General features: G+C 35.8%; 5 protein-coding genes across 5 annotated transcripts; 3 read left to right on the top strand and 2 right to left on the bottom strand.

Annotated features, from left to right (window-relative positions):
• Positions 1 to 148: 148 nt before the first annotated feature.
• Positions 149 to 3,548, top strand: LOC9308093 (cation/H(+) antiporter 9). Its single transcript, XM_002874057.2, has 4 exons — positions 149 to 840; positions 934 to 1,409; positions 1,703 to 2,252; positions 2,346 to 3,548. Exons 1-4 carry the CDS (start codon positions 592 to 594, stop codon positions 3,471 to 3,473), a joined length of 2,403 nt encoding a protein of 800 aa, XP_002874103.1. The 5' UTR covers positions 149 to 591; the 3' UTR covers positions 3,474 to 3,548.
• Positions 3,549 to 4,191: 643 nt separating this feature from the next.
• On the bottom strand, positions 4,192 to 7,913 carry LOC9310170 (cation/H(+) antiporter 3). The gene is made up of 3 exons (XM_002871977.2): positions 6,630 to 7,913; positions 5,484 to 6,542; positions 4,192 to 5,400 (listed from the first exon to the last, which is right to left on the bottom strand). The coding sequence occupies exons 1-3, from the start codon at positions 6,894 to 6,896 to the stop codon at positions 4,279 to 4,281; spliced, it is 2,448 nt and encodes an 815-aa protein (XP_002872023.1). The 5' UTR covers positions 6,897 to 7,913; the 3' UTR covers positions 4,192 to 4,278.
• Positions 7,914 to 9,479: 1,566 nt separating this feature from the next.
• LOC9310169 (zinc finger protein STOP1 homolog) lies at positions 9,480 to 10,984 on the top strand. The gene has a single exon (XM_002874056.2). The coding sequence runs from the start codon at positions 9,674 to 9,676 to the stop codon at positions 10,778 to 10,780; it is 1,107 nt and encodes a 368-aa protein (XP_002874102.1). The 5' UTR covers positions 9,480 to 9,673; the 3' UTR covers positions 10,781 to 10,984.
• Positions 10,985 to 11,844: 860 nt separating this feature from the next.
• On the top strand, positions 11,845 to 12,595 carry LOC9308092 (histone H2B.10). The gene has a single exon (XM_002874055.2). The coding sequence runs from the start codon at positions 11,993 to 11,995 to the stop codon at positions 12,428 to 12,430; it is 438 nt and encodes a 145-aa protein (XP_002874101.1). The 5' UTR covers positions 11,845 to 11,992; the 3' UTR covers positions 12,431 to 12,595.
• Positions 12,596 to 12,839: 244 nt separating this feature from the next.
• LOC9310168 lies at positions 12,840 to 13,949 on the bottom strand. Its single transcript, XM_021023926.1, has 3 exons — positions 13,843 to 13,949; positions 13,284 to 13,405; positions 12,840 to 13,187 (listed from the first exon to the last, which is right to left on the bottom strand). Exons 2-3 carry the CDS (start codon positions 13,364 to 13,366, stop codon positions 13,061 to 13,063), a joined length of 210 nt encoding a protein of 69 aa, XP_020879585.1. The 5' UTR covers positions 13,367 to 13,405; positions 13,843 to 13,949; the 3' UTR covers positions 12,840 to 13,060.
• Between the last annotated feature and the right edge of the window lie 2,533 nt (positions 13,950 to 16,482).

Here is a 16,482-nt window from a genome sequence, read left to right as displayed (position 1 = left end):
ACAGGATAGGATTGGATAATGGATATGATCCCCCCACTTGGTGACTCATTTTGGGTCCACTCTTTTATATTCAAAACACTATGGGATTAATTAGACTTTAGAAGTTGTTGGAACTTGGAACTCTTTTTTTTTTTTTTTTTTTTTTGATATTAATTAGAGTTGTGGGCGAAAGTTCTTGTGTTAGATTAGTCATTAGTAGCTAGTGTCACCTCAATATTTGATCTTCAATGGGCTTAGATTGGGCTCATCTTTTGGGTTTGTTACGAAAGATAAGTATTAGGTAAAATGGATTAGTTTTTTTTTTTGGTCAAACAAAATGGTTTAGTTTAAGGAAAGGACTAGAAAACAGGATTAGAGTGCCTAAGTATCATTTCTTTGTTGATAAGTACAGCTCAAAACGTAACAAAATTATTTCAAAAACAAAAACTGGTCAAAGGGGGGCGCCAACTATTTGAGAAACAACAACTGTTTTTTTTAAAACAAACAGTTACGTTTTTGAATATTTTTTTGTTAAGAAGAAATTGTCAGCCAAAAATAAAAACGAAATCGATCTTTTACAAATTTGAAAAAAAACAAATCTTTGTCATCATCATGACCGATTCTCAAGCACTAGCTCCTGCGCCTTCACCGCCTCATAGCAAAGCTGAAATTTGTTACGGAGCGACTTTTTACAACATCTCTTCTTACGGAATCTTGGAAAAATATGAAACTCCGACTATTATCTTCGGATATGCATTGCCTCTCCTTGAGCTGCAAATCATTCTCATCTTCGTTTCCATCGTCTTATCTCATATGTTCCTCAGACGTATTGGCATACCACAGTTCGTCTCCAACATGCTTGTAAGTTAAGAAAATGTTGATATCTTGTATCGCAAGTACTAAGCGCATGGTTTCTTGTATCGCAAGTAACAAGTCTTTTGGTTTTTAATTTAGGCCGGTTTGATTTTGGGACCTCAGCTGATTGATCTTCTGGAGTATTCATCAGACCGGTTATCGTTAGACGTCCCTGGAAACGTAATGTTGGAAGGTGTGGCCAGGCTTGGGTTGGTAATGTTCACGTTCTTGATGGGCGTGAAGACCAACAAGAGAGCGGTGTATAAAATCGGTAAACGGCCGGTAGCGATCGCGGTTTCGTCCTTTTTAGTGACTATGATCAGTGGATTAGCCTTCAGAAACTTCCGTCTCGACAAGATCGACCCTCTTTATATGCCTCTGAGGCTGGCCCCAACAGAACGCAGCGTGATTGTATCCATTCAAGCAGTAACGTTGTTACCGGTCATAACCCACCTCGTATATGAGCTCAAGATGCCAAACTCCGAGCTCGGCCGCATCGCCATATCTACCGCTGCCGTCAGCGATTTCCTTGGATTTATCACTCTGGTATGCATCTCCTACGTAGGAACATACAGGTATGCAAGACGTCGATTTATGAATTTAATTGGTGCACTCGCATAAATTTTTGATATCAAGATTATTCTTCAGAAAAAACTACCTACCTCATTAAATATACTTTTGTAGTAATCAAAGTCTACAAATCCGGAGACTTAAAGCAATATTAATGCTCTAAAACTGGTTAAAAAATTGATCAACAATATTATAAATACCATTTTACCAAAAAAAAAAAAAAAAAACTTATTGTTATCTAAACAATAGACGGCACCGGAGTGTCAAACATATAATAGTTTGAAACGGTATGCTGCAGGTACGCTTCACCCAGAATAGCCAACCGCGACATAGTGGCATTGATCATCTTAGTCCTTGTGATCATATTCATCGTAAAGCCAATGGCACAACGAATAGTCGACATGACCCCAGAAGGCAAGCCCGTCCGGAAAATCTACTTATACGTAACAATCCTGACCGCAATCTTCGCGAGTATTTACACAAGTGTTTTCAACCAAATGTACGTTCTAGGACCTTTATTGGTGGGGTTGGCGATCCCAGACGGTCCGCCTCTGGGATCTGCGTTAGAGGCAAGGTTCGAGAGCTTGATTACAAACATATTTTTCCCTATTTCAATCGCGCTCATGACGATGAAAGGTGACGTTGTAAGGGCATTGTATTCGTTCGATGACATCTCCTTAAACATATTTCTGCTGGGTCTTACAGTGGTCGTTAAATGGACTGCTTCTTTTGTACCTTGCTTGATTTTCTGCGAGTTACCTACTAGAGAATCCGTTATCATCGCCACTATCATGAACTATAAGGGTTTTGTCGACTTATGCTTCTTCGATGTCGCCTTAAAAAGAAGGGTATAATAATCTTTATCTAACCCACTCTACATGTATATATATAGATTGCATCATGGTTTAGAACTAATGGGTGCATGAATATTTTTATCACAGAATTTGTCGCGAGCAACGTACACGGTCATGATTATTTACGTGCTATTGAACGCGGGGATTTTGCCTACTATTGTGAAAGCACTATATGATCCAAAGAGGAAGTATATTGGATACGTCAAGAGAGACATTATGCATCTGAAAACAAACTCAGATCTCAAGATTCTAACTTGTTTGCATAAACCGGACAACATTTCAGGCGCAATTTCGCTGCTTCAATTGCTTTCCTCGCCCCTAAACAACGATAACAAAGACAGAGGAGTCATTGCTGTCACAGCGTTACACCTAGTGAAGCTTGCCGGACGTACGTTTCCCATCTTGATACCGCATGACAAGCGGTCTAAAGCGCGGTTGCTTCAAAACTCTTACATCCAAACAATGATGCTCGCGTTCACCGAGTTTCAACAAGAGAATTGGGAATATACGACTGTTAGTTCCTTCACAGCTTATTCTCGTGAGGATCTAATGGATCAAGACATTTGCAATCTTGCTTTAGACCACCTTACATCGATGATCATAGTCCCTTCGGGGCGAAAATGGTCACCCGATGGAGTATATGAATCAGACGATATTATGATCAGACAAGTGAATGATTCTCTCCTCGACCGCGCTCCATGTTCTATCGGCGTACTCAATTACCGAGGATATAGTAAAGGTAAGAAAAGGAAAAATAGTACCATTAACGTTGGTGTGATCTTCATTGGTGGTAAAGATGATCGCGAGGCGCTCTCGCTTGCGAAATGGATGGGACAGAACTCGAGAGTATGTCTTACTGTGATCAGATTTTTGTCTGGTCAAGAACTAGATAAGTCCAAGAATTGGGATTACCTTGTTGATGACGAGGTCTTGAATGATTTGAAAGCAACATATTCACTCGCCAACAATTTTAACTATATGGAGAAGATAGTCAACGGTGGACCTGCGGTGGCCACCACCGTTAGATTGGTGGCGGGAGACAATGATTTGATGATTGTAGGAAGAGATCACGAAGATTATTCGTTGGATGTCACAGGATTGGCACAGTGGATGGAGCTTCCGGAGTTAGGAGTCATTGGAGATTTGCTTGCATCCAAAGATTTAAAAACTAGGGTTTCTGTTTTAGTAGTTCAACAACAGCAACAACATGAATGAGTGTAACATATGTCAATGATCTCAACACAAAATTTAAATTATACTCAAATCATGGGTAAATGTTAGAATTTCTTACATTTGACGTTGAGATAGATTTGATATAATTTATCTAAAAAACATTGGTTAATCCCATACATTACAAAACTGTTTTTGAATTGGAAACTCATGCATGATTCCTAAAATAGTATATATCAAACAATCCATTTCGTACTACTCTGCCCAGTTATTTATCAAAATTATGTTTGCACAGAATTATTTCCAATATCTAAATCTTGACGCTTTGTTGAAGCAAACACCTACTGCTAACAAACAAATTTGCAATATTCACCGAGCTTTAATGAAAAGAATACGAGTAATGTGTAGTTCTAATACCATACCAATGAATCATATCCAATGATTTCTAAATACAGGTTATGTAATAAAAAATTCAAAAGTAATATATCTCCATTTTTCACCCGAGCTCAAATAGAACAAAGATTCCAGTAGTGAAACATATTGAAAATAAGTGAAATGTCTTGTATTTACATCATTAGATTTCCTATATTAAATAAATATATGTTAGTCTTACACATTTTAAGTGGTAAAAAACCTGATTTTCTATAAGTCCCTCTCTTAAGATTAATATGGTTGTTGGGCCAAACTTTATGCGATTACATATATAACAGAGCTAATTAAGTGAGTTTTCCAAAAAGTTACATTTGAATGGACTAAGCAAAAATTTACAAAAGAATACTTTTTCTTACAATTAAATATCTAAGACTATAATGAAAGGGTAAAATTGCAAAATGATTGTTTACATAAGAACCTAAATCATTAGCTGTTGTTGTTGTATAACCAAAACAGAAGCTTGGCAATTAAAATCCTGTGAAGTCAATAAGTCCCCAATAATACCAAGCTCCTTAAACTCACTCCATTCCTCAAGCCCATCTGTGAACACACTCTTCCTTCCTTTCCCTCTTCCCACTATGAACATATCGAAATCGCTTACCATCGATTTCAGCAAACCCGATGTCTCAGACGCGTCTTCAACCGCTTTCTCCGAGTAGAAAATGTCTACTAATGTATTGCTCTTCACTTCTCTAAGTATTTCATCGTCAAGCATTTTATCCCACTCTGAGTTTTCTCGTGCTTTCTCATCGGTAGTGATCATTCGGACAACAGTTATGTTGATTCTCGGGTCACGGGCCATTCGTGTTGCAAGTGTCACTGCTTCTCTATCGTCTTTACCGCCTAGGAAGATCATACATATATTGTAAGATGATAAGTTTGAAACGGTGTCATTGATGGTTCTCCGTCCGGAACTGCTTCGGTATACAAAGATTCCGACAGAACACGGTGCCACGTCGAGAACGCTCTTGTTAAGGTTCCTGATCATGTTGCTGTTTGAGATGAGAGCGGATCCGTCAGCAGACCAAGTTTGGTGAAAAGGAAGGAGTATGAGGGAAGTAGTGTTGTTAAGAGCAAGCATACAGATGTCTCCGTGCATTGTATCAGGCATAGATAAGGCCGTGTAGATACTTACGAAGACCGAGCCATAAAAATCTTTGTGGAATTTTTCAAAGGAGACAAGTACATTGTTTGAATAAGACGTCTCCTCTGTTCTGCGAGTTTGCAATTTGTGAGAAATGAAAATCGGATTGGCTTGTCCTACCAGCTCCATCAAGTGGAGGACGTAGGATGCTACAGGAGATTCCCGGGACGGACAAGTAGCTTCGAGAAGATTGATCGTTGGACTTATATCTTCGGTTCTGTAAATGCAAGACAGAATCCTTAGCTCAGAGTTTTGTTTCAGGTGCTGCATATTCCGCTTCTCGTACCCCGCGTACATCCTCGAAGGATCGTATAAGTACCGCAAGATCGGAGGAATGATTGCGGAATTCAACATTATGTAAAGACACGCGACAGTGAAGGTCTCTGGACGGACAGACTGCAATGTTCAAAGCATTAACATGCGATAGAGTTTTGTATAGAATGATTATGAGTTTGAAGTCATTATGTGTGTATACATACCCCTCTTTGGTAGGCCAAGGCATAGGCACCGAGCTCGAAGATGCCTTTAAAAGACATGATAAGAGATATAGCGAAGCAGTCTTCCATCGGCATACGATAGAACAAAGCAGCAACAGTAGTCAAGATGAATTTGACAACGAAAGATGTTATCATGATGAGAATAATGCCACTGAGATCTTCCCAATCAAATAAAGCCGAAATGTCAATCTCCGTGGAAGATGAAGCAACGAAAAACGGAATAAAAGTTCCGAATATAGCGGACTCGTACTTCTGAATGATTGCAGAACCTAAAGGAGGACCATGAGGAACTGCAAGACCTAAGATGAAAGGTCCCATGAAAATAGATTGCTTGCACCAATTCGCAAGAATGGCTGATCCAGAGACCATAACAATGATTGTAGTTAAGTAGATTGCCTTAACGGGACGACCGGAAGGCGTTTGTTTAACAATGTAGAACATTAAAGGTCTGAAAACATAGATGGCAAGACAAACAAAGAGAACCACTATCGCTGCTCGCTTCAAAGGACGATTCCCAGCAATAACATCACCTATAAACACGCTCCCGAGCCGTGTTTGTTCGTCCTTAAGCTCCTTCATAAAGATGAGAGCAGAAGCGAGAACCGAGGTGCTGAAATCACTTATCACAGCAGAAGACATCGCTAAACGACCAAGCTCTGAGTTCTGTAGCCTGAGCTCAAAAAGAAGGTTTCCAACAACGGGGAAAGACGAAAGACATTGAATCGAGTAAATCACAACAGTCTCCAATGAATTGAGAGTATGATCCGAGTTCTTGGTTCCAACGTCCCTCAAGTTTCCGAAGAAGATAACGGAACAAACTAACGTCGAAAGTAAAACAGAGGAGATCCCTATGGTAATGGCTTTTCTTCCCGTGGTTCGGATCAAACCCATGTCCATTTTAACTCCCATCAAGAACCAGAACATCATGTAAGAACAAGCAGCAGTGAGACTAAACACAATCTCTTTGTAATCCTCTGTAGAAAAGAATCTTCTGGCCGCTGAATTCTCCTTTAGAAAAGACTTGCTTAAAAGAACACCAGTCTACAAAAAAAAGATCAACACAAACCTCAGATTTCAAATCCAGACAACAAGAAAAGAAAATCGTTTTCGAGATTTTCGAATACTTACAAGCATATGAGAAGTGAAACGGATCATGCCGAGACGTCGGAGGAAGAAATGCAAGAATTGCCAGAGGAAAGAGATGATGAGAAATATCATTTGCAAGTGTGGAAACGTGTAATTCCAGAAATGAACATTAATGTTAGGATCTGAGAATTTTGGTTCCGGCCAAACACCATTGGAGCTAGGGTTGATAGGTAAGACGTCACAGATCATGGTTCCTTGTCTCCATGTGTCTCTCAAGTAAAGCATCTTATTATCTCCAAACTCCTCCATTGATGACAAACCCTCAATGAAACAGATCAAAAAAAAGATTCCAGGAGCAATGTGATCGGAGATGGATTACAAAGATTTGATTCTTTTATATGAATTTATTCTTCTTTTACTGTTTAGGTAACAGAATCTAAGGAACAAGTGATCATCTGGGTTTTAAAACCCTAATAATAGTAAATAATGAATGGGCAAAAGTAACCAACAAGAAACAGGTTTCGCCGGCGACATAAATATATTTTTATTTAAAGGATTGTCTGATTTTTGTTAGTTTTTACAGGTTACAACTTAATTCTGCTAATTTACGGGTAATTGATTGAGCAAACTACAACAGACAAATGCCAAAGGTGAAGAAGGAAACTAGAAACCAACCTACGGCCAAACCATGCATGTGCCACTGCTATTTTCTCCGGTGATTCCGATGGCATTTCAGATTATGACGACGAGTAATCATCTTTGATCTCGTGTTCTTGCTCCTGTCCCGGTGATTAGATTGGAGGAATTTGAATTTGCCAAGCAAAACTAGTTATCTTGGGTGGCAAGCATAATTATCCAACATTCATTTGTGATTTCTTTTTTCCATTTTCTTTTTATTTGACAAATTAATAATAGGGAAAGTGGAGTTCGAACCCCCAGCCACACAAGGTCTTGCTTACTTTATTTTTTTTTCCTTGCATTTTTTTGTTACATGTTGGAAACTTGAAAATTAAAGTAGTTGATTTTAAAAAAATAGAAGCCGGAGAAAATTAAGAGAGCTACGTAGGTTAGTTGCATTACAGTTTATCGATTTTCAATGGAAACAATAAAATTCTACTAGAATCATTCAAACAGAAGCTTGTTGGCACGTGAAATACACTGTCGCTGTAATGGTAGCAGGCTAGCAGCAACTAATTTTTTAAAAAGCGTTAATTAACGTTACATTCTAAAAGCCAAAAAATAATGTAAAGCTAATCCCAAAAACAGCATTGATCACCATATAATCACACTTCATAGAAATTTTGATTTGTCATCAATAAAACTACTTCTTTCGAAATTAAAAAATGAACACGCATTAGCAAAAATTATTTAACATAATTGCAACTCATGCCAATGGCCACATTATAGACATTTCCATGTAAGATCCAATCATATATGCACGCGTATACAATTTTTGTGCATGTAAGCAGATAAGAACTGAATGTAGTCGCAATTTGTTTTTTTTTTAAGTTTTGGATATAGATGTGACATAAGATATTATGTGAGCTTGACACTTGACAGTTATATGATTGTATTGTATATCCAAAGAATACATGAAGAAAAGGCCATGAAAGAACACTAACACTTGACTTAGGTTAATCACTATTTAATTACATCGGGATTGACCTTCTTCGTTTATTTTAAGAAGTAGCTGACAAAGTCTTGTTAAGGTAATATGCGGGGGAGGATTTATGTGGGGATGGTCCTTTTTGCTCTCTCTAGTTGACTTCCGAGTTAGTCCTAATCACATCACATACTTCTATTATTCCATTTTCAACCCAATGTAAAGAATTCATATACATGACAAATGCATTTAAAGAGAAGAAAAACATCATTCATGACGACAAAAACTTAGTCTAATATGAACTTTTCTAGCGTTGTCTCTTGCCAGCATCCGAGTTAATCAAAATCCTTATATTGCATATTACTTTTGTAAAAAGACAACTTTATATTGCATATTTGTATTATGTTATATATATTTTCCATAAACTCATAATTTTAAATATCGTTAGCTAGGTATTAAAAAATATTGGGATTTATAAAGACGTCTAGATGTCAATTTAAATAAAATTTAATATTAGTTGACCGTCTATTCGATTTTTAAATCACTAATAAACTGCAAGGTTCAAAATATCGTTAGGTTCAATAGCTTATTTTTAAAAATTTCACGGAATTTTAGTACTTCTTCAATATCATTTTAAGTGATGTTTAAGGTTTTTACACAAATTAAGATAACAAATCATTTTCATTTAATTTACATTATTTACATAAAAACATCATTAAATAAAATGAATTCAACCAATAAAAAAATATATTATAAAATATGATTAGTAAACAAAATTAAATATAAATTTTTACATAGAAAATTAAAAACATCACTTAAAATGAAACAAATTTTTTTTGGCTAAAACATCACTTAATAGAAGTGATAAGGTGGAAGTATAATCTTTCTTTTAATAAATGTAAAATTGTACTCCCTCCGTTTCGTTTTACTTGTCGTTTTAGAATTAAAATTTTGTTTCATAATAGTTGTCGTTTTAGGTTTTCGATGCAAATGTTTGGTAAAAATTCCAGTTTTATCCCTACTATTTTAATGTTTCGGCCAATGAATTTTTTTATAAAATATATTAATAAAGGGTAAAACATAAAATTTAATGATTTTCTTAATTTGTGTGAGAAAACCTTAAACGACAACTAAAATGAAACGGAGGGAGTAGTTACCAAAAAAACTGTTTTACAATAAACGCTTCGTAAAAAACTAAAATTGTTTCTATCTATACAAAAATTAACTTCAAAAGTGGTTTTGGAAACGAAGGAATATTAGTATATGTCACACGTATTTGTTTGTGTGCGTGTGTTATTTTGTGTGTTTATAGATCTCTATTTTATACGGTAGAGGGTAGGGTGTCTTCTTCAATGCATCTCTCTAGAGTCTGGACCGTCTGGCATATATATGAAACAAATATACCATAAAGAATTTAAAGAGTCAACAAAATCAAAAGAAAATTTAAGAACAAAACTCAGGCTAGAGTCTTCATATACATACGATGAATCGAGATGAGCATATTACAAATAAAGGAGAAGGATCAATGTCTAGCTTCTCCGGGACGACCAGTACTTCCTCAAAACAAATCTCCCTTAATCCCGTGACCGCGGCCGGGGCAAAATCATTGGAAGAAGACGACGTTTCACTCTCCCTTCTATATAATCTGTCTACCTTACAAGACAAAGTCCATCAGATCCAATCTCTGGTCAGCTTCTACATGATATCTAGTAATAACATTAATCAATACTCGGGGTCAACGTCTTTGGCCGTGGCTAACATCGGAAGTTTGGTTCAAGAGATCATTACGGCTGCTTCATCCATGTTGTACACTTGCCAACAACTCCACATCGGATCTAACAACAGCAACGATATCGATAACGATCACACCGTAGATGCAATGGTTTTGGAGTTTTCCCGACAAGAAACCGACCCGGGTCATGATTTTGTGCAAGAGTCGACCAACCTTTTTGGTGTCCAAGAAAGAGGACATGTCTCGTTTCCTAACCAGAATCATGACTGGTATGACACAGAAACCCTAAATCCTAAAAAAGATAAACATCGTTCTAAACCAAAACCCGGGAACTACGAGATATTGGAGCTAGACGTAGCGGACCTACTAGCGAAATACACGCATTACTGCCAGATTTGTGGGAAAGGGTTTAAGAGAGACGCGAATCTAAGGATGCACATGAGAGCGCACGGGGATGAGTACAAGACACGCGAGGCATTGATCAGCCCAACGAGCCAAGAAAAGAAAGGAGAATACACGTTGAAGAAACATTACTACTCGTGCCCTCATCAAGGGTGTAGATGGAACCAGAGACACGAGAAGTTCCAACCGTTGAAATCTGTGATTTGTGCCAAGAATCATTACAAGAGGAGTCATTGTCCTAAAATGTATATGTGCAGGAGATGTAGTGTGAAGCATTTCTCGGTTCTGTCTGATCTTAGGACGCACGAGAAGCATTGTGGGGATATAAAGTGGGTTTGCTCTTGTGGGACTAAATTTTCTAGGAAAGACAAGCTTATGAGCCACGTTTCTTTGTTCTTGGGCCACGTACCGGCACATGGGTCGTCCCAGCCGCCAACAACAATCACACTAAAGTAAGATTATAGGAATTCTAGTTCGAAAGAGATTTCATGGACGTATCTCAAAGAAATGACTTGTGCATTCAACTTTCTCTCTCTCTTTTTTTTTTTTGTCTTCTTTCACGAGTTTCTAAATTAATGACACAAAGATACTATACAAAGTTGTATCACAGCGTCCCCGACTTGTGCATTAACGTTAATGTTACAAATGATTTTTGGTTCTGATGATGGGTATAATTAATAGATTTTCACTAATCACAAAAATATGTGGAATCAGTGAGAATCACAATTTATGTTTAACACTTCTCCCACTTCTCAATATTAATGAACAACTAATCTACCATGATTTTTAAGAAAAAACCCCATAATCACGAACTATTTAGCTATAAAACATTTTGTAATACTAAAAATAGAAATGAAAAATCATTTCTTCCAGTTTTTGTGTGTATTTAATTTACATCGTCAATATTAACAGATGCTAGAAAATTAGAAACATATCGTTAACTCTGTTAAAAATAGTGCTTAAAGCGGTGTATTTGAACATTTATGTAATGGTAAAAAAAAAATAAACGTACAAATGCGGGAAAAATAATTTTTCATACCTCAACTACAAAATTATGTTCGATTCATATATCAAATATAGCTTAGTATCAAGCTGAGCTTAATGTTTATTTTTGTTCTTTATACAAAATTTTAAAATTGTGTATAATATATCAATAAAAATAACTAAAAAGCTGGTCATTTTAAAAGAATTTTCTTTTTCTTTTTTGAAAAGGGTTTAAATTATGCATTAATTTTTCATTTCCATCATGTTAAATAGCAAAGACGTAATCGTAGCCGTGCATTATTGGGCGGATCAAACATAGCCACGTCAGCTATCCACGCCAAAAACTATTTCGCTCTTTTGCCGCCTCATGAACGAACTTATGGCGGATAACAAAAAGCGCAACTGAAAATTTTCGAATTTTCGATATTTCATATTTGGAAAATCACTTAAAAAATCACTCGCGCATTAAAGTCAAAAATAGATCTGAACCATTCATTCACCAAAACCCCTCATCGAACAACCTTCATATCACCACGTCATCAATCCGCGTCTCAGTATCTCAACCAATCAGATCTCTTCCTATACTCCTATATAAATAAACACACGAGTCTCGAAGAATGAAGAATCAAATCAAAAACCAACACAACAAATTCTCACTCTCTTGAAAAGTTTAAGCATTTGAAAATGGCGAAGGCAGACAAGAAACCAGCGGAGAAGAAACCGGCAGAGAAAACTCCGGCAGCCGAACCCGCAGCGGCGGCAGAGAAGAAACCAAAAGCCGGCAAAAAGCTCCCAAGGGAACCAGCAGTCGCCGGAGACAAGAAGAAGAAGAGATCAAAGAAGAACGTCGAGACATACAAGATCTACATCTTCAAGGTGTTGAAGCAAGTCCACCCAGATATCGGAATCTCAAGCAAAGCCATGGGAATCATGAACAGTTTCATCAACGATATCTTTGAGAAGCTTGCTGGTGAGTCTTCGAAGCTTGCGAGGTACAACAAGAAGCCGACGATTACTTCTAGGGAGATTCAGACGGCGGTGAGACTTGTGTTGCCTGGTGAGTTGGCGAAACATGCTGTTTCTGAAGGGACTAAGGCGGTTACGAAGTTTACGAGTACTTAGATTTGGAATGTGTTTTGTAATGGAGGTGAAGTAGTAGTAGTAGTTGGAATGTGAAATAGAGTTTATGCTATTGGGTATCTTGATGATTATGTAATTTGGGATTTAGGGTTTTTAACTATGGCACGGTTATGAAATTCTCCTTGATTTATCAGTGTTCTTTTGCAATTTCAATATTCTACTTCTTAAATCTGTCAATTTATATAGTAATCTAAAAAAAAATCGAAACTTTATGATTCTCATTGCATAAATTTCTAAACTTTGATAGCTGTTTTGGGTTGAGAGGAATGTTGAAACTTGGCGAAAAGTTGAGAATTTATGGGTCACTAACAAAATCAGAAGGTTGCAAATTTTCATTTGTATCTGAACCAAATTTTTTGTGCTTTCGATAATACATCTTTCAGAACTTTTATGACAATACAAAACAAGTTCTTAAGCTGTTTATTAAATCCGATTCTTCAGTTTCATTCAATGGTTAGGTTGGACTGGTGTTTATAAAAATAATTTCTGATAGTTTACATGAAGCATAACGAGTTACATGGATTCGAGCACAAACTTCAAAACGATATTGTCTATATGAATGTATAGAGGTCACAATGAAAACACCTGCTTGATTATCTTGACTTGATTGGATCATTTCTTTGGGTAAGTTCGATGGTCAGGTCCAACATCGCGTGAACCAGTGTTTATGTAAGGTCCTCTAAACGTTGCTTGAGGAGGTAACGGTTTTGTTGGATCGATCACTGGCTGTTTCGACGATCTGCAACAAAAGGAGTCAAGAGGAAAATGCAAAATGTCATACATACCACAAGATCAGACAAGATTTAACATTTGAGAGAGAAAAGAGGATTCTTACGCCATGTAAAAGGGGAATACTAAGCCTGCAGATGCGAAAACAACCAGACCGGTGGCTACAACTATGTTACGTGATGGTGCCATTGTAATCTCGTTTTGCCTTTAAAACCCAAACAAGAAATTCTAAAAAAAACCAAAATCAGTCTTAGATCATAAGAGAGATATAATGATCAATGAAATCAGACAAAACAAGAACTATGACATTGTGTCAACATCTAGATACAACTACAAGCTCTTCTTCATAATCGATTTACATGAAAATATGATACACATCTTGTTTTAAGACAGACAAGACATGGTTTACAACATCAGTTCCAAAACCACCCTAGATCCAGTATCATCGACAAAAACTACATTTCTACTCTAAACAAACCAATTCGAACACAAATTAGTTACTCCGTCGAGATGTTCATAATCAAGTAAAGAGCAAAACCGAGATTCTTGAACCCAAAATCCATAAATTTCAAATTCGAACAAAATCTGTAGCGAAAACTGAACGAGAAGCTATTGCAAGATTAAAACTTTGTAATCACGGATAAAAAAGAAGAAGAAGATCTCACTTTTGGGATATGAGGAGGTCGAGTCGACTCAGTGAAACATTTGGGAATTTGAGATTGGGGAACCGAGTCGCGGAGGTGTATGAACCGACGATTTGGAAATTATTATTGGGCTGTGGACAACTTAAATGGGCCTAACTTGTAAACTTATCTAATAACTTATTGGACCGAGTTCGTAAATCTTAATAAAATATTTGCATAGAATTTGTTTAGTAGATTTGTTTAAATAATTAAATATATTTTATTAGTCTTTAATTTTTATTTATTGAAAGGAGTTATAAATCTCCTTTACACATCGAGATAGAACATAATGATTTGAGATCTGAGCATCAACAATTAATTAGGCACTTTCTTGCACAATCTACGTTACTGCCACATTTGACGCGACAATTCCTTATGCATATAGGGTTTGGAACTATTTGAGGAGGTTGATTAATTACTATTTCCTTCCTGCATAAATCCAGAAATCATGAATAAATAGTATATGTTAACATAAACATATATATACATATATATTGACACACATTTGGTTTGAAATTAGTTTGAATGTGAGTGTAACATACGTACGGTGAGGTAGATGTTGATGAGTGATGGTCTTCCTTTGACAAGCTTTCCACTCCATTGCATGATTTTAGATGACATCCTGACATTATCAATGTCATCATCATCATCATCATACACAATCTTTGCGTCATTCTTTTACAAACTTTGTTCGTTAGATTTGGAATTTTAAAATGATGTTTATTGTTTGACCTATGAATTTTGTGTGTGTGTGTGTGTGTATATATATGTGTGTGTGTATGTGTGTGTTATGAAGGAAATATGTATATAATTATTTTTTTTTAACTTTTGTTTTAATTGCAATCTTTTTAACAAGGGAAACAATATCCTAATCATTTAATCATTATCATAATTAATCCCTTTTAGGAATATTAAATAATTATTTATACTAGAAATGCACACTAGTCAAACATTTTTTTATATTTTGTATTTGACTTGAATACAATTAATTTTGTACATTAATTATTTGAATCTCAATCTCTGGTACTCTTAACTTTTTTATACAGTAATTGGAAACAATGCAAATTTATGACTGAAGATCCTAATCATTTAATTAATAAAATAATCATAGATATTATTTTTAATGAAAATAAATATATATGATTTGAATGAAAAGTAGTAAAATACATACTACTAATCTATATTTAGTCATATATATAAATATTGGGGTATATTGGGCCTATTGGGTTTAGTTTAATATATGTAAAGATACTTAGGTTAAGCCGTATGACGATTGTGTATAAATGTTCTGTATTTATGAGCAAATAAGAAAGAACCTTCTATATTTCCTACGGTCCTTCCTTCGACACATCAATTATCGATTTATAATCTAGTGGGTTACATATGGGGTTGGTTGAGCACATTAACATAAAACAATACAATGGGATTCTCACATTTTTCTGAAAAAATTCTATTACAGAAGAAAAAACACAAATATTGTTATTTTGGGAAAATTATAATAGGTCCTAGAATTGGTTGATCTGGCTCTGGTTGGTTAGTTGGTATAAGGTCATTATTGCTGAAGGTGCAATAATTAAAACAAACAAACAAATAGAAGCTTCATTGGTTTGAAATTACAAGATCGAATATCTAACGTTTGAAGAAATTATTGGTTTCTTAATAGATTCAAATTTGAATAAATTCTTGTTATTTGTGTCTAAGCTTATATAGATCACGTCACATGCATTATCAACGAATGATGTGTAAGCTAGAGGTAAATCGGTTAGAATATCAAGTAAGCAAGTTGAAGACGTAATCATTCAAAAAAGTAAGTTGAACTCATCCACATATAATAATTAATTTGGTCATGTTTACGATTTCAGCAGTAATCACCAATGGGTGATGGATACATGTTATTAGTAATTATCATGTGACTTACCAACAATATTTTCTGACAGCAGCAGTGGTTCATCAATATGAGTTATTTGTCAATATATTTTTCTAAAGAATTACTAGTCGATCTTTATCAAAAGAAAAGAAAAAGAATCACTAATCGATTATCAACAAATCTTCAATCTATCGATAATGTGTAGAACGTTTTTGATAATTTTTATGACAGGTTCATTCGATGGAATCGTTTATTGGTAACTAAAGTGTTATGTTGTAGCAATTGGGATGGGCTTCCCGACGACTAATTAACCAACTGCTAGTTACCTTCAACTTTCCGCATGGCATGATGGTACTCTTCGAGTTTATAACTGATTTTAGTAAACAGCTGATTAAAAAATTAGCATGCCAATCGTTTTGGTTATCTTTGCGTCGATCATCGCCGTTTGACATCATGTTTTTAGAACCATACTTAGGTTTACCCCTGGGGTGAACCTTTAAATTCACCCAATAGATTATAGCCAATCGTTTTATCATGTCATTATTAATACTAGAAAATTAAAAAAAAAGAAACATAATTAAAAAAAGGAAATCACAAAATAGATTTAGGGTTTAGGGTTTAGATTTTACAATTAAAACGAAATTAGATGTCGGTTTGGGTTGCCAAATGAGTGGTTAGGGTTTAGATTTTATTTAAAACGAAATTAGATATCGGTTTGGGTTGACAAATGAGTGGTTAGGGTTTAAATTTTACAC

Source organism: Arabidopsis lyrata (genome assembly GCF_000004255.2).
Source record: "Arabidopsis lyrata subsp. lyrata unplaced genomic scaffold ARALYscaffold_6, whole genome shotgun sequence".
Taxonomy (NCBI): domain Eukaryota; kingdom Viridiplantae; phylum Streptophyta; class Magnoliopsida; order Brassicales; family Brassicaceae; genus Arabidopsis; species Arabidopsis lyrata.
The sequence above is the reverse complement of the archived record's forward strand: the minus strand, read 5'-3'. Positions and strand labels throughout refer to the sequence as shown.

What these genes read in the sequence shown, in the direction of transcription:
- LOC9308093 (XM_002874057.2), top strand. Translation starts at nt 592, where the DNA reads ATGACCGATTCTCAAGCACTAGCTCCTGCGCCTTCACCGCCTCATAGC. An exon ending in AGTTCGTCTCCAACATGCTT is followed by an intron (nt 841 to 933) that starts GTAAGTTAAGAA and finishes TTTTTAATTTAG; the next exon opens with GCCGGTTTGATTTTGGGACC. An exon ending in ATGTCGCCTTAAAAAGAAGG is followed by an intron (nt 2,253 to 2,345) that starts GTATAATAATCT and finishes TTTTTATCACAG; the next exon opens with AATTTGTCGCGAGCAACGTA.
- LOC9310170 (XM_002871977.2), bottom strand. Translation starts at nt 6,896, where the DNA reads ATGGAGGAGTTTGGAGATAATAAGATGCTTTACTTGAGAGACACATGG. An exon ending in GTTTCACTTCTCATATGCTT is followed by an intron (nt 6,543 to 6,629) that starts GTAAGTATTCGA and finishes TTTTTTTTGTAG; the next exon opens with ACTGGTGTTCTTTTAAGCAA. An exon ending in CCTTGGCCTACCAAAGAGGG is followed by an intron (nt 5,401 to 5,483) that starts GTATGTATACAC and finishes TGAACATTGCAG; the next exon opens with TCTGTCCGTCCAGAGACCTT.
- LOC9310169 (XM_002874056.2), top strand. Translation starts at nt 9,674, where the DNA reads ATGAATCGAGATGAGCATATTACAAATAAAGGAGAAGGATCAATGTCT.
- LOC9308092 (XM_002874055.2), top strand. Translation starts at nt 11,993, where the DNA reads ATGGCGAAGGCAGACAAGAAACCAGCGGAGAAGAAACCGGCAGAGAAA.
- LOC9310168 (XM_021023926.1), bottom strand. Translation starts at nt 13,366, where the DNA reads ATGGCACCATCACGTAACATAGTTGTAGCCACCGGTCTGGTTGTTTTC. An exon ending in GTATTCCCCTTTTACATGGC is followed by an intron (nt 13,188 to 13,283) that starts GTAAGAATCCTC and finishes CTTTTGTTGCAG; the next exon opens with ATCGTCGAAACAGCCAGTGA.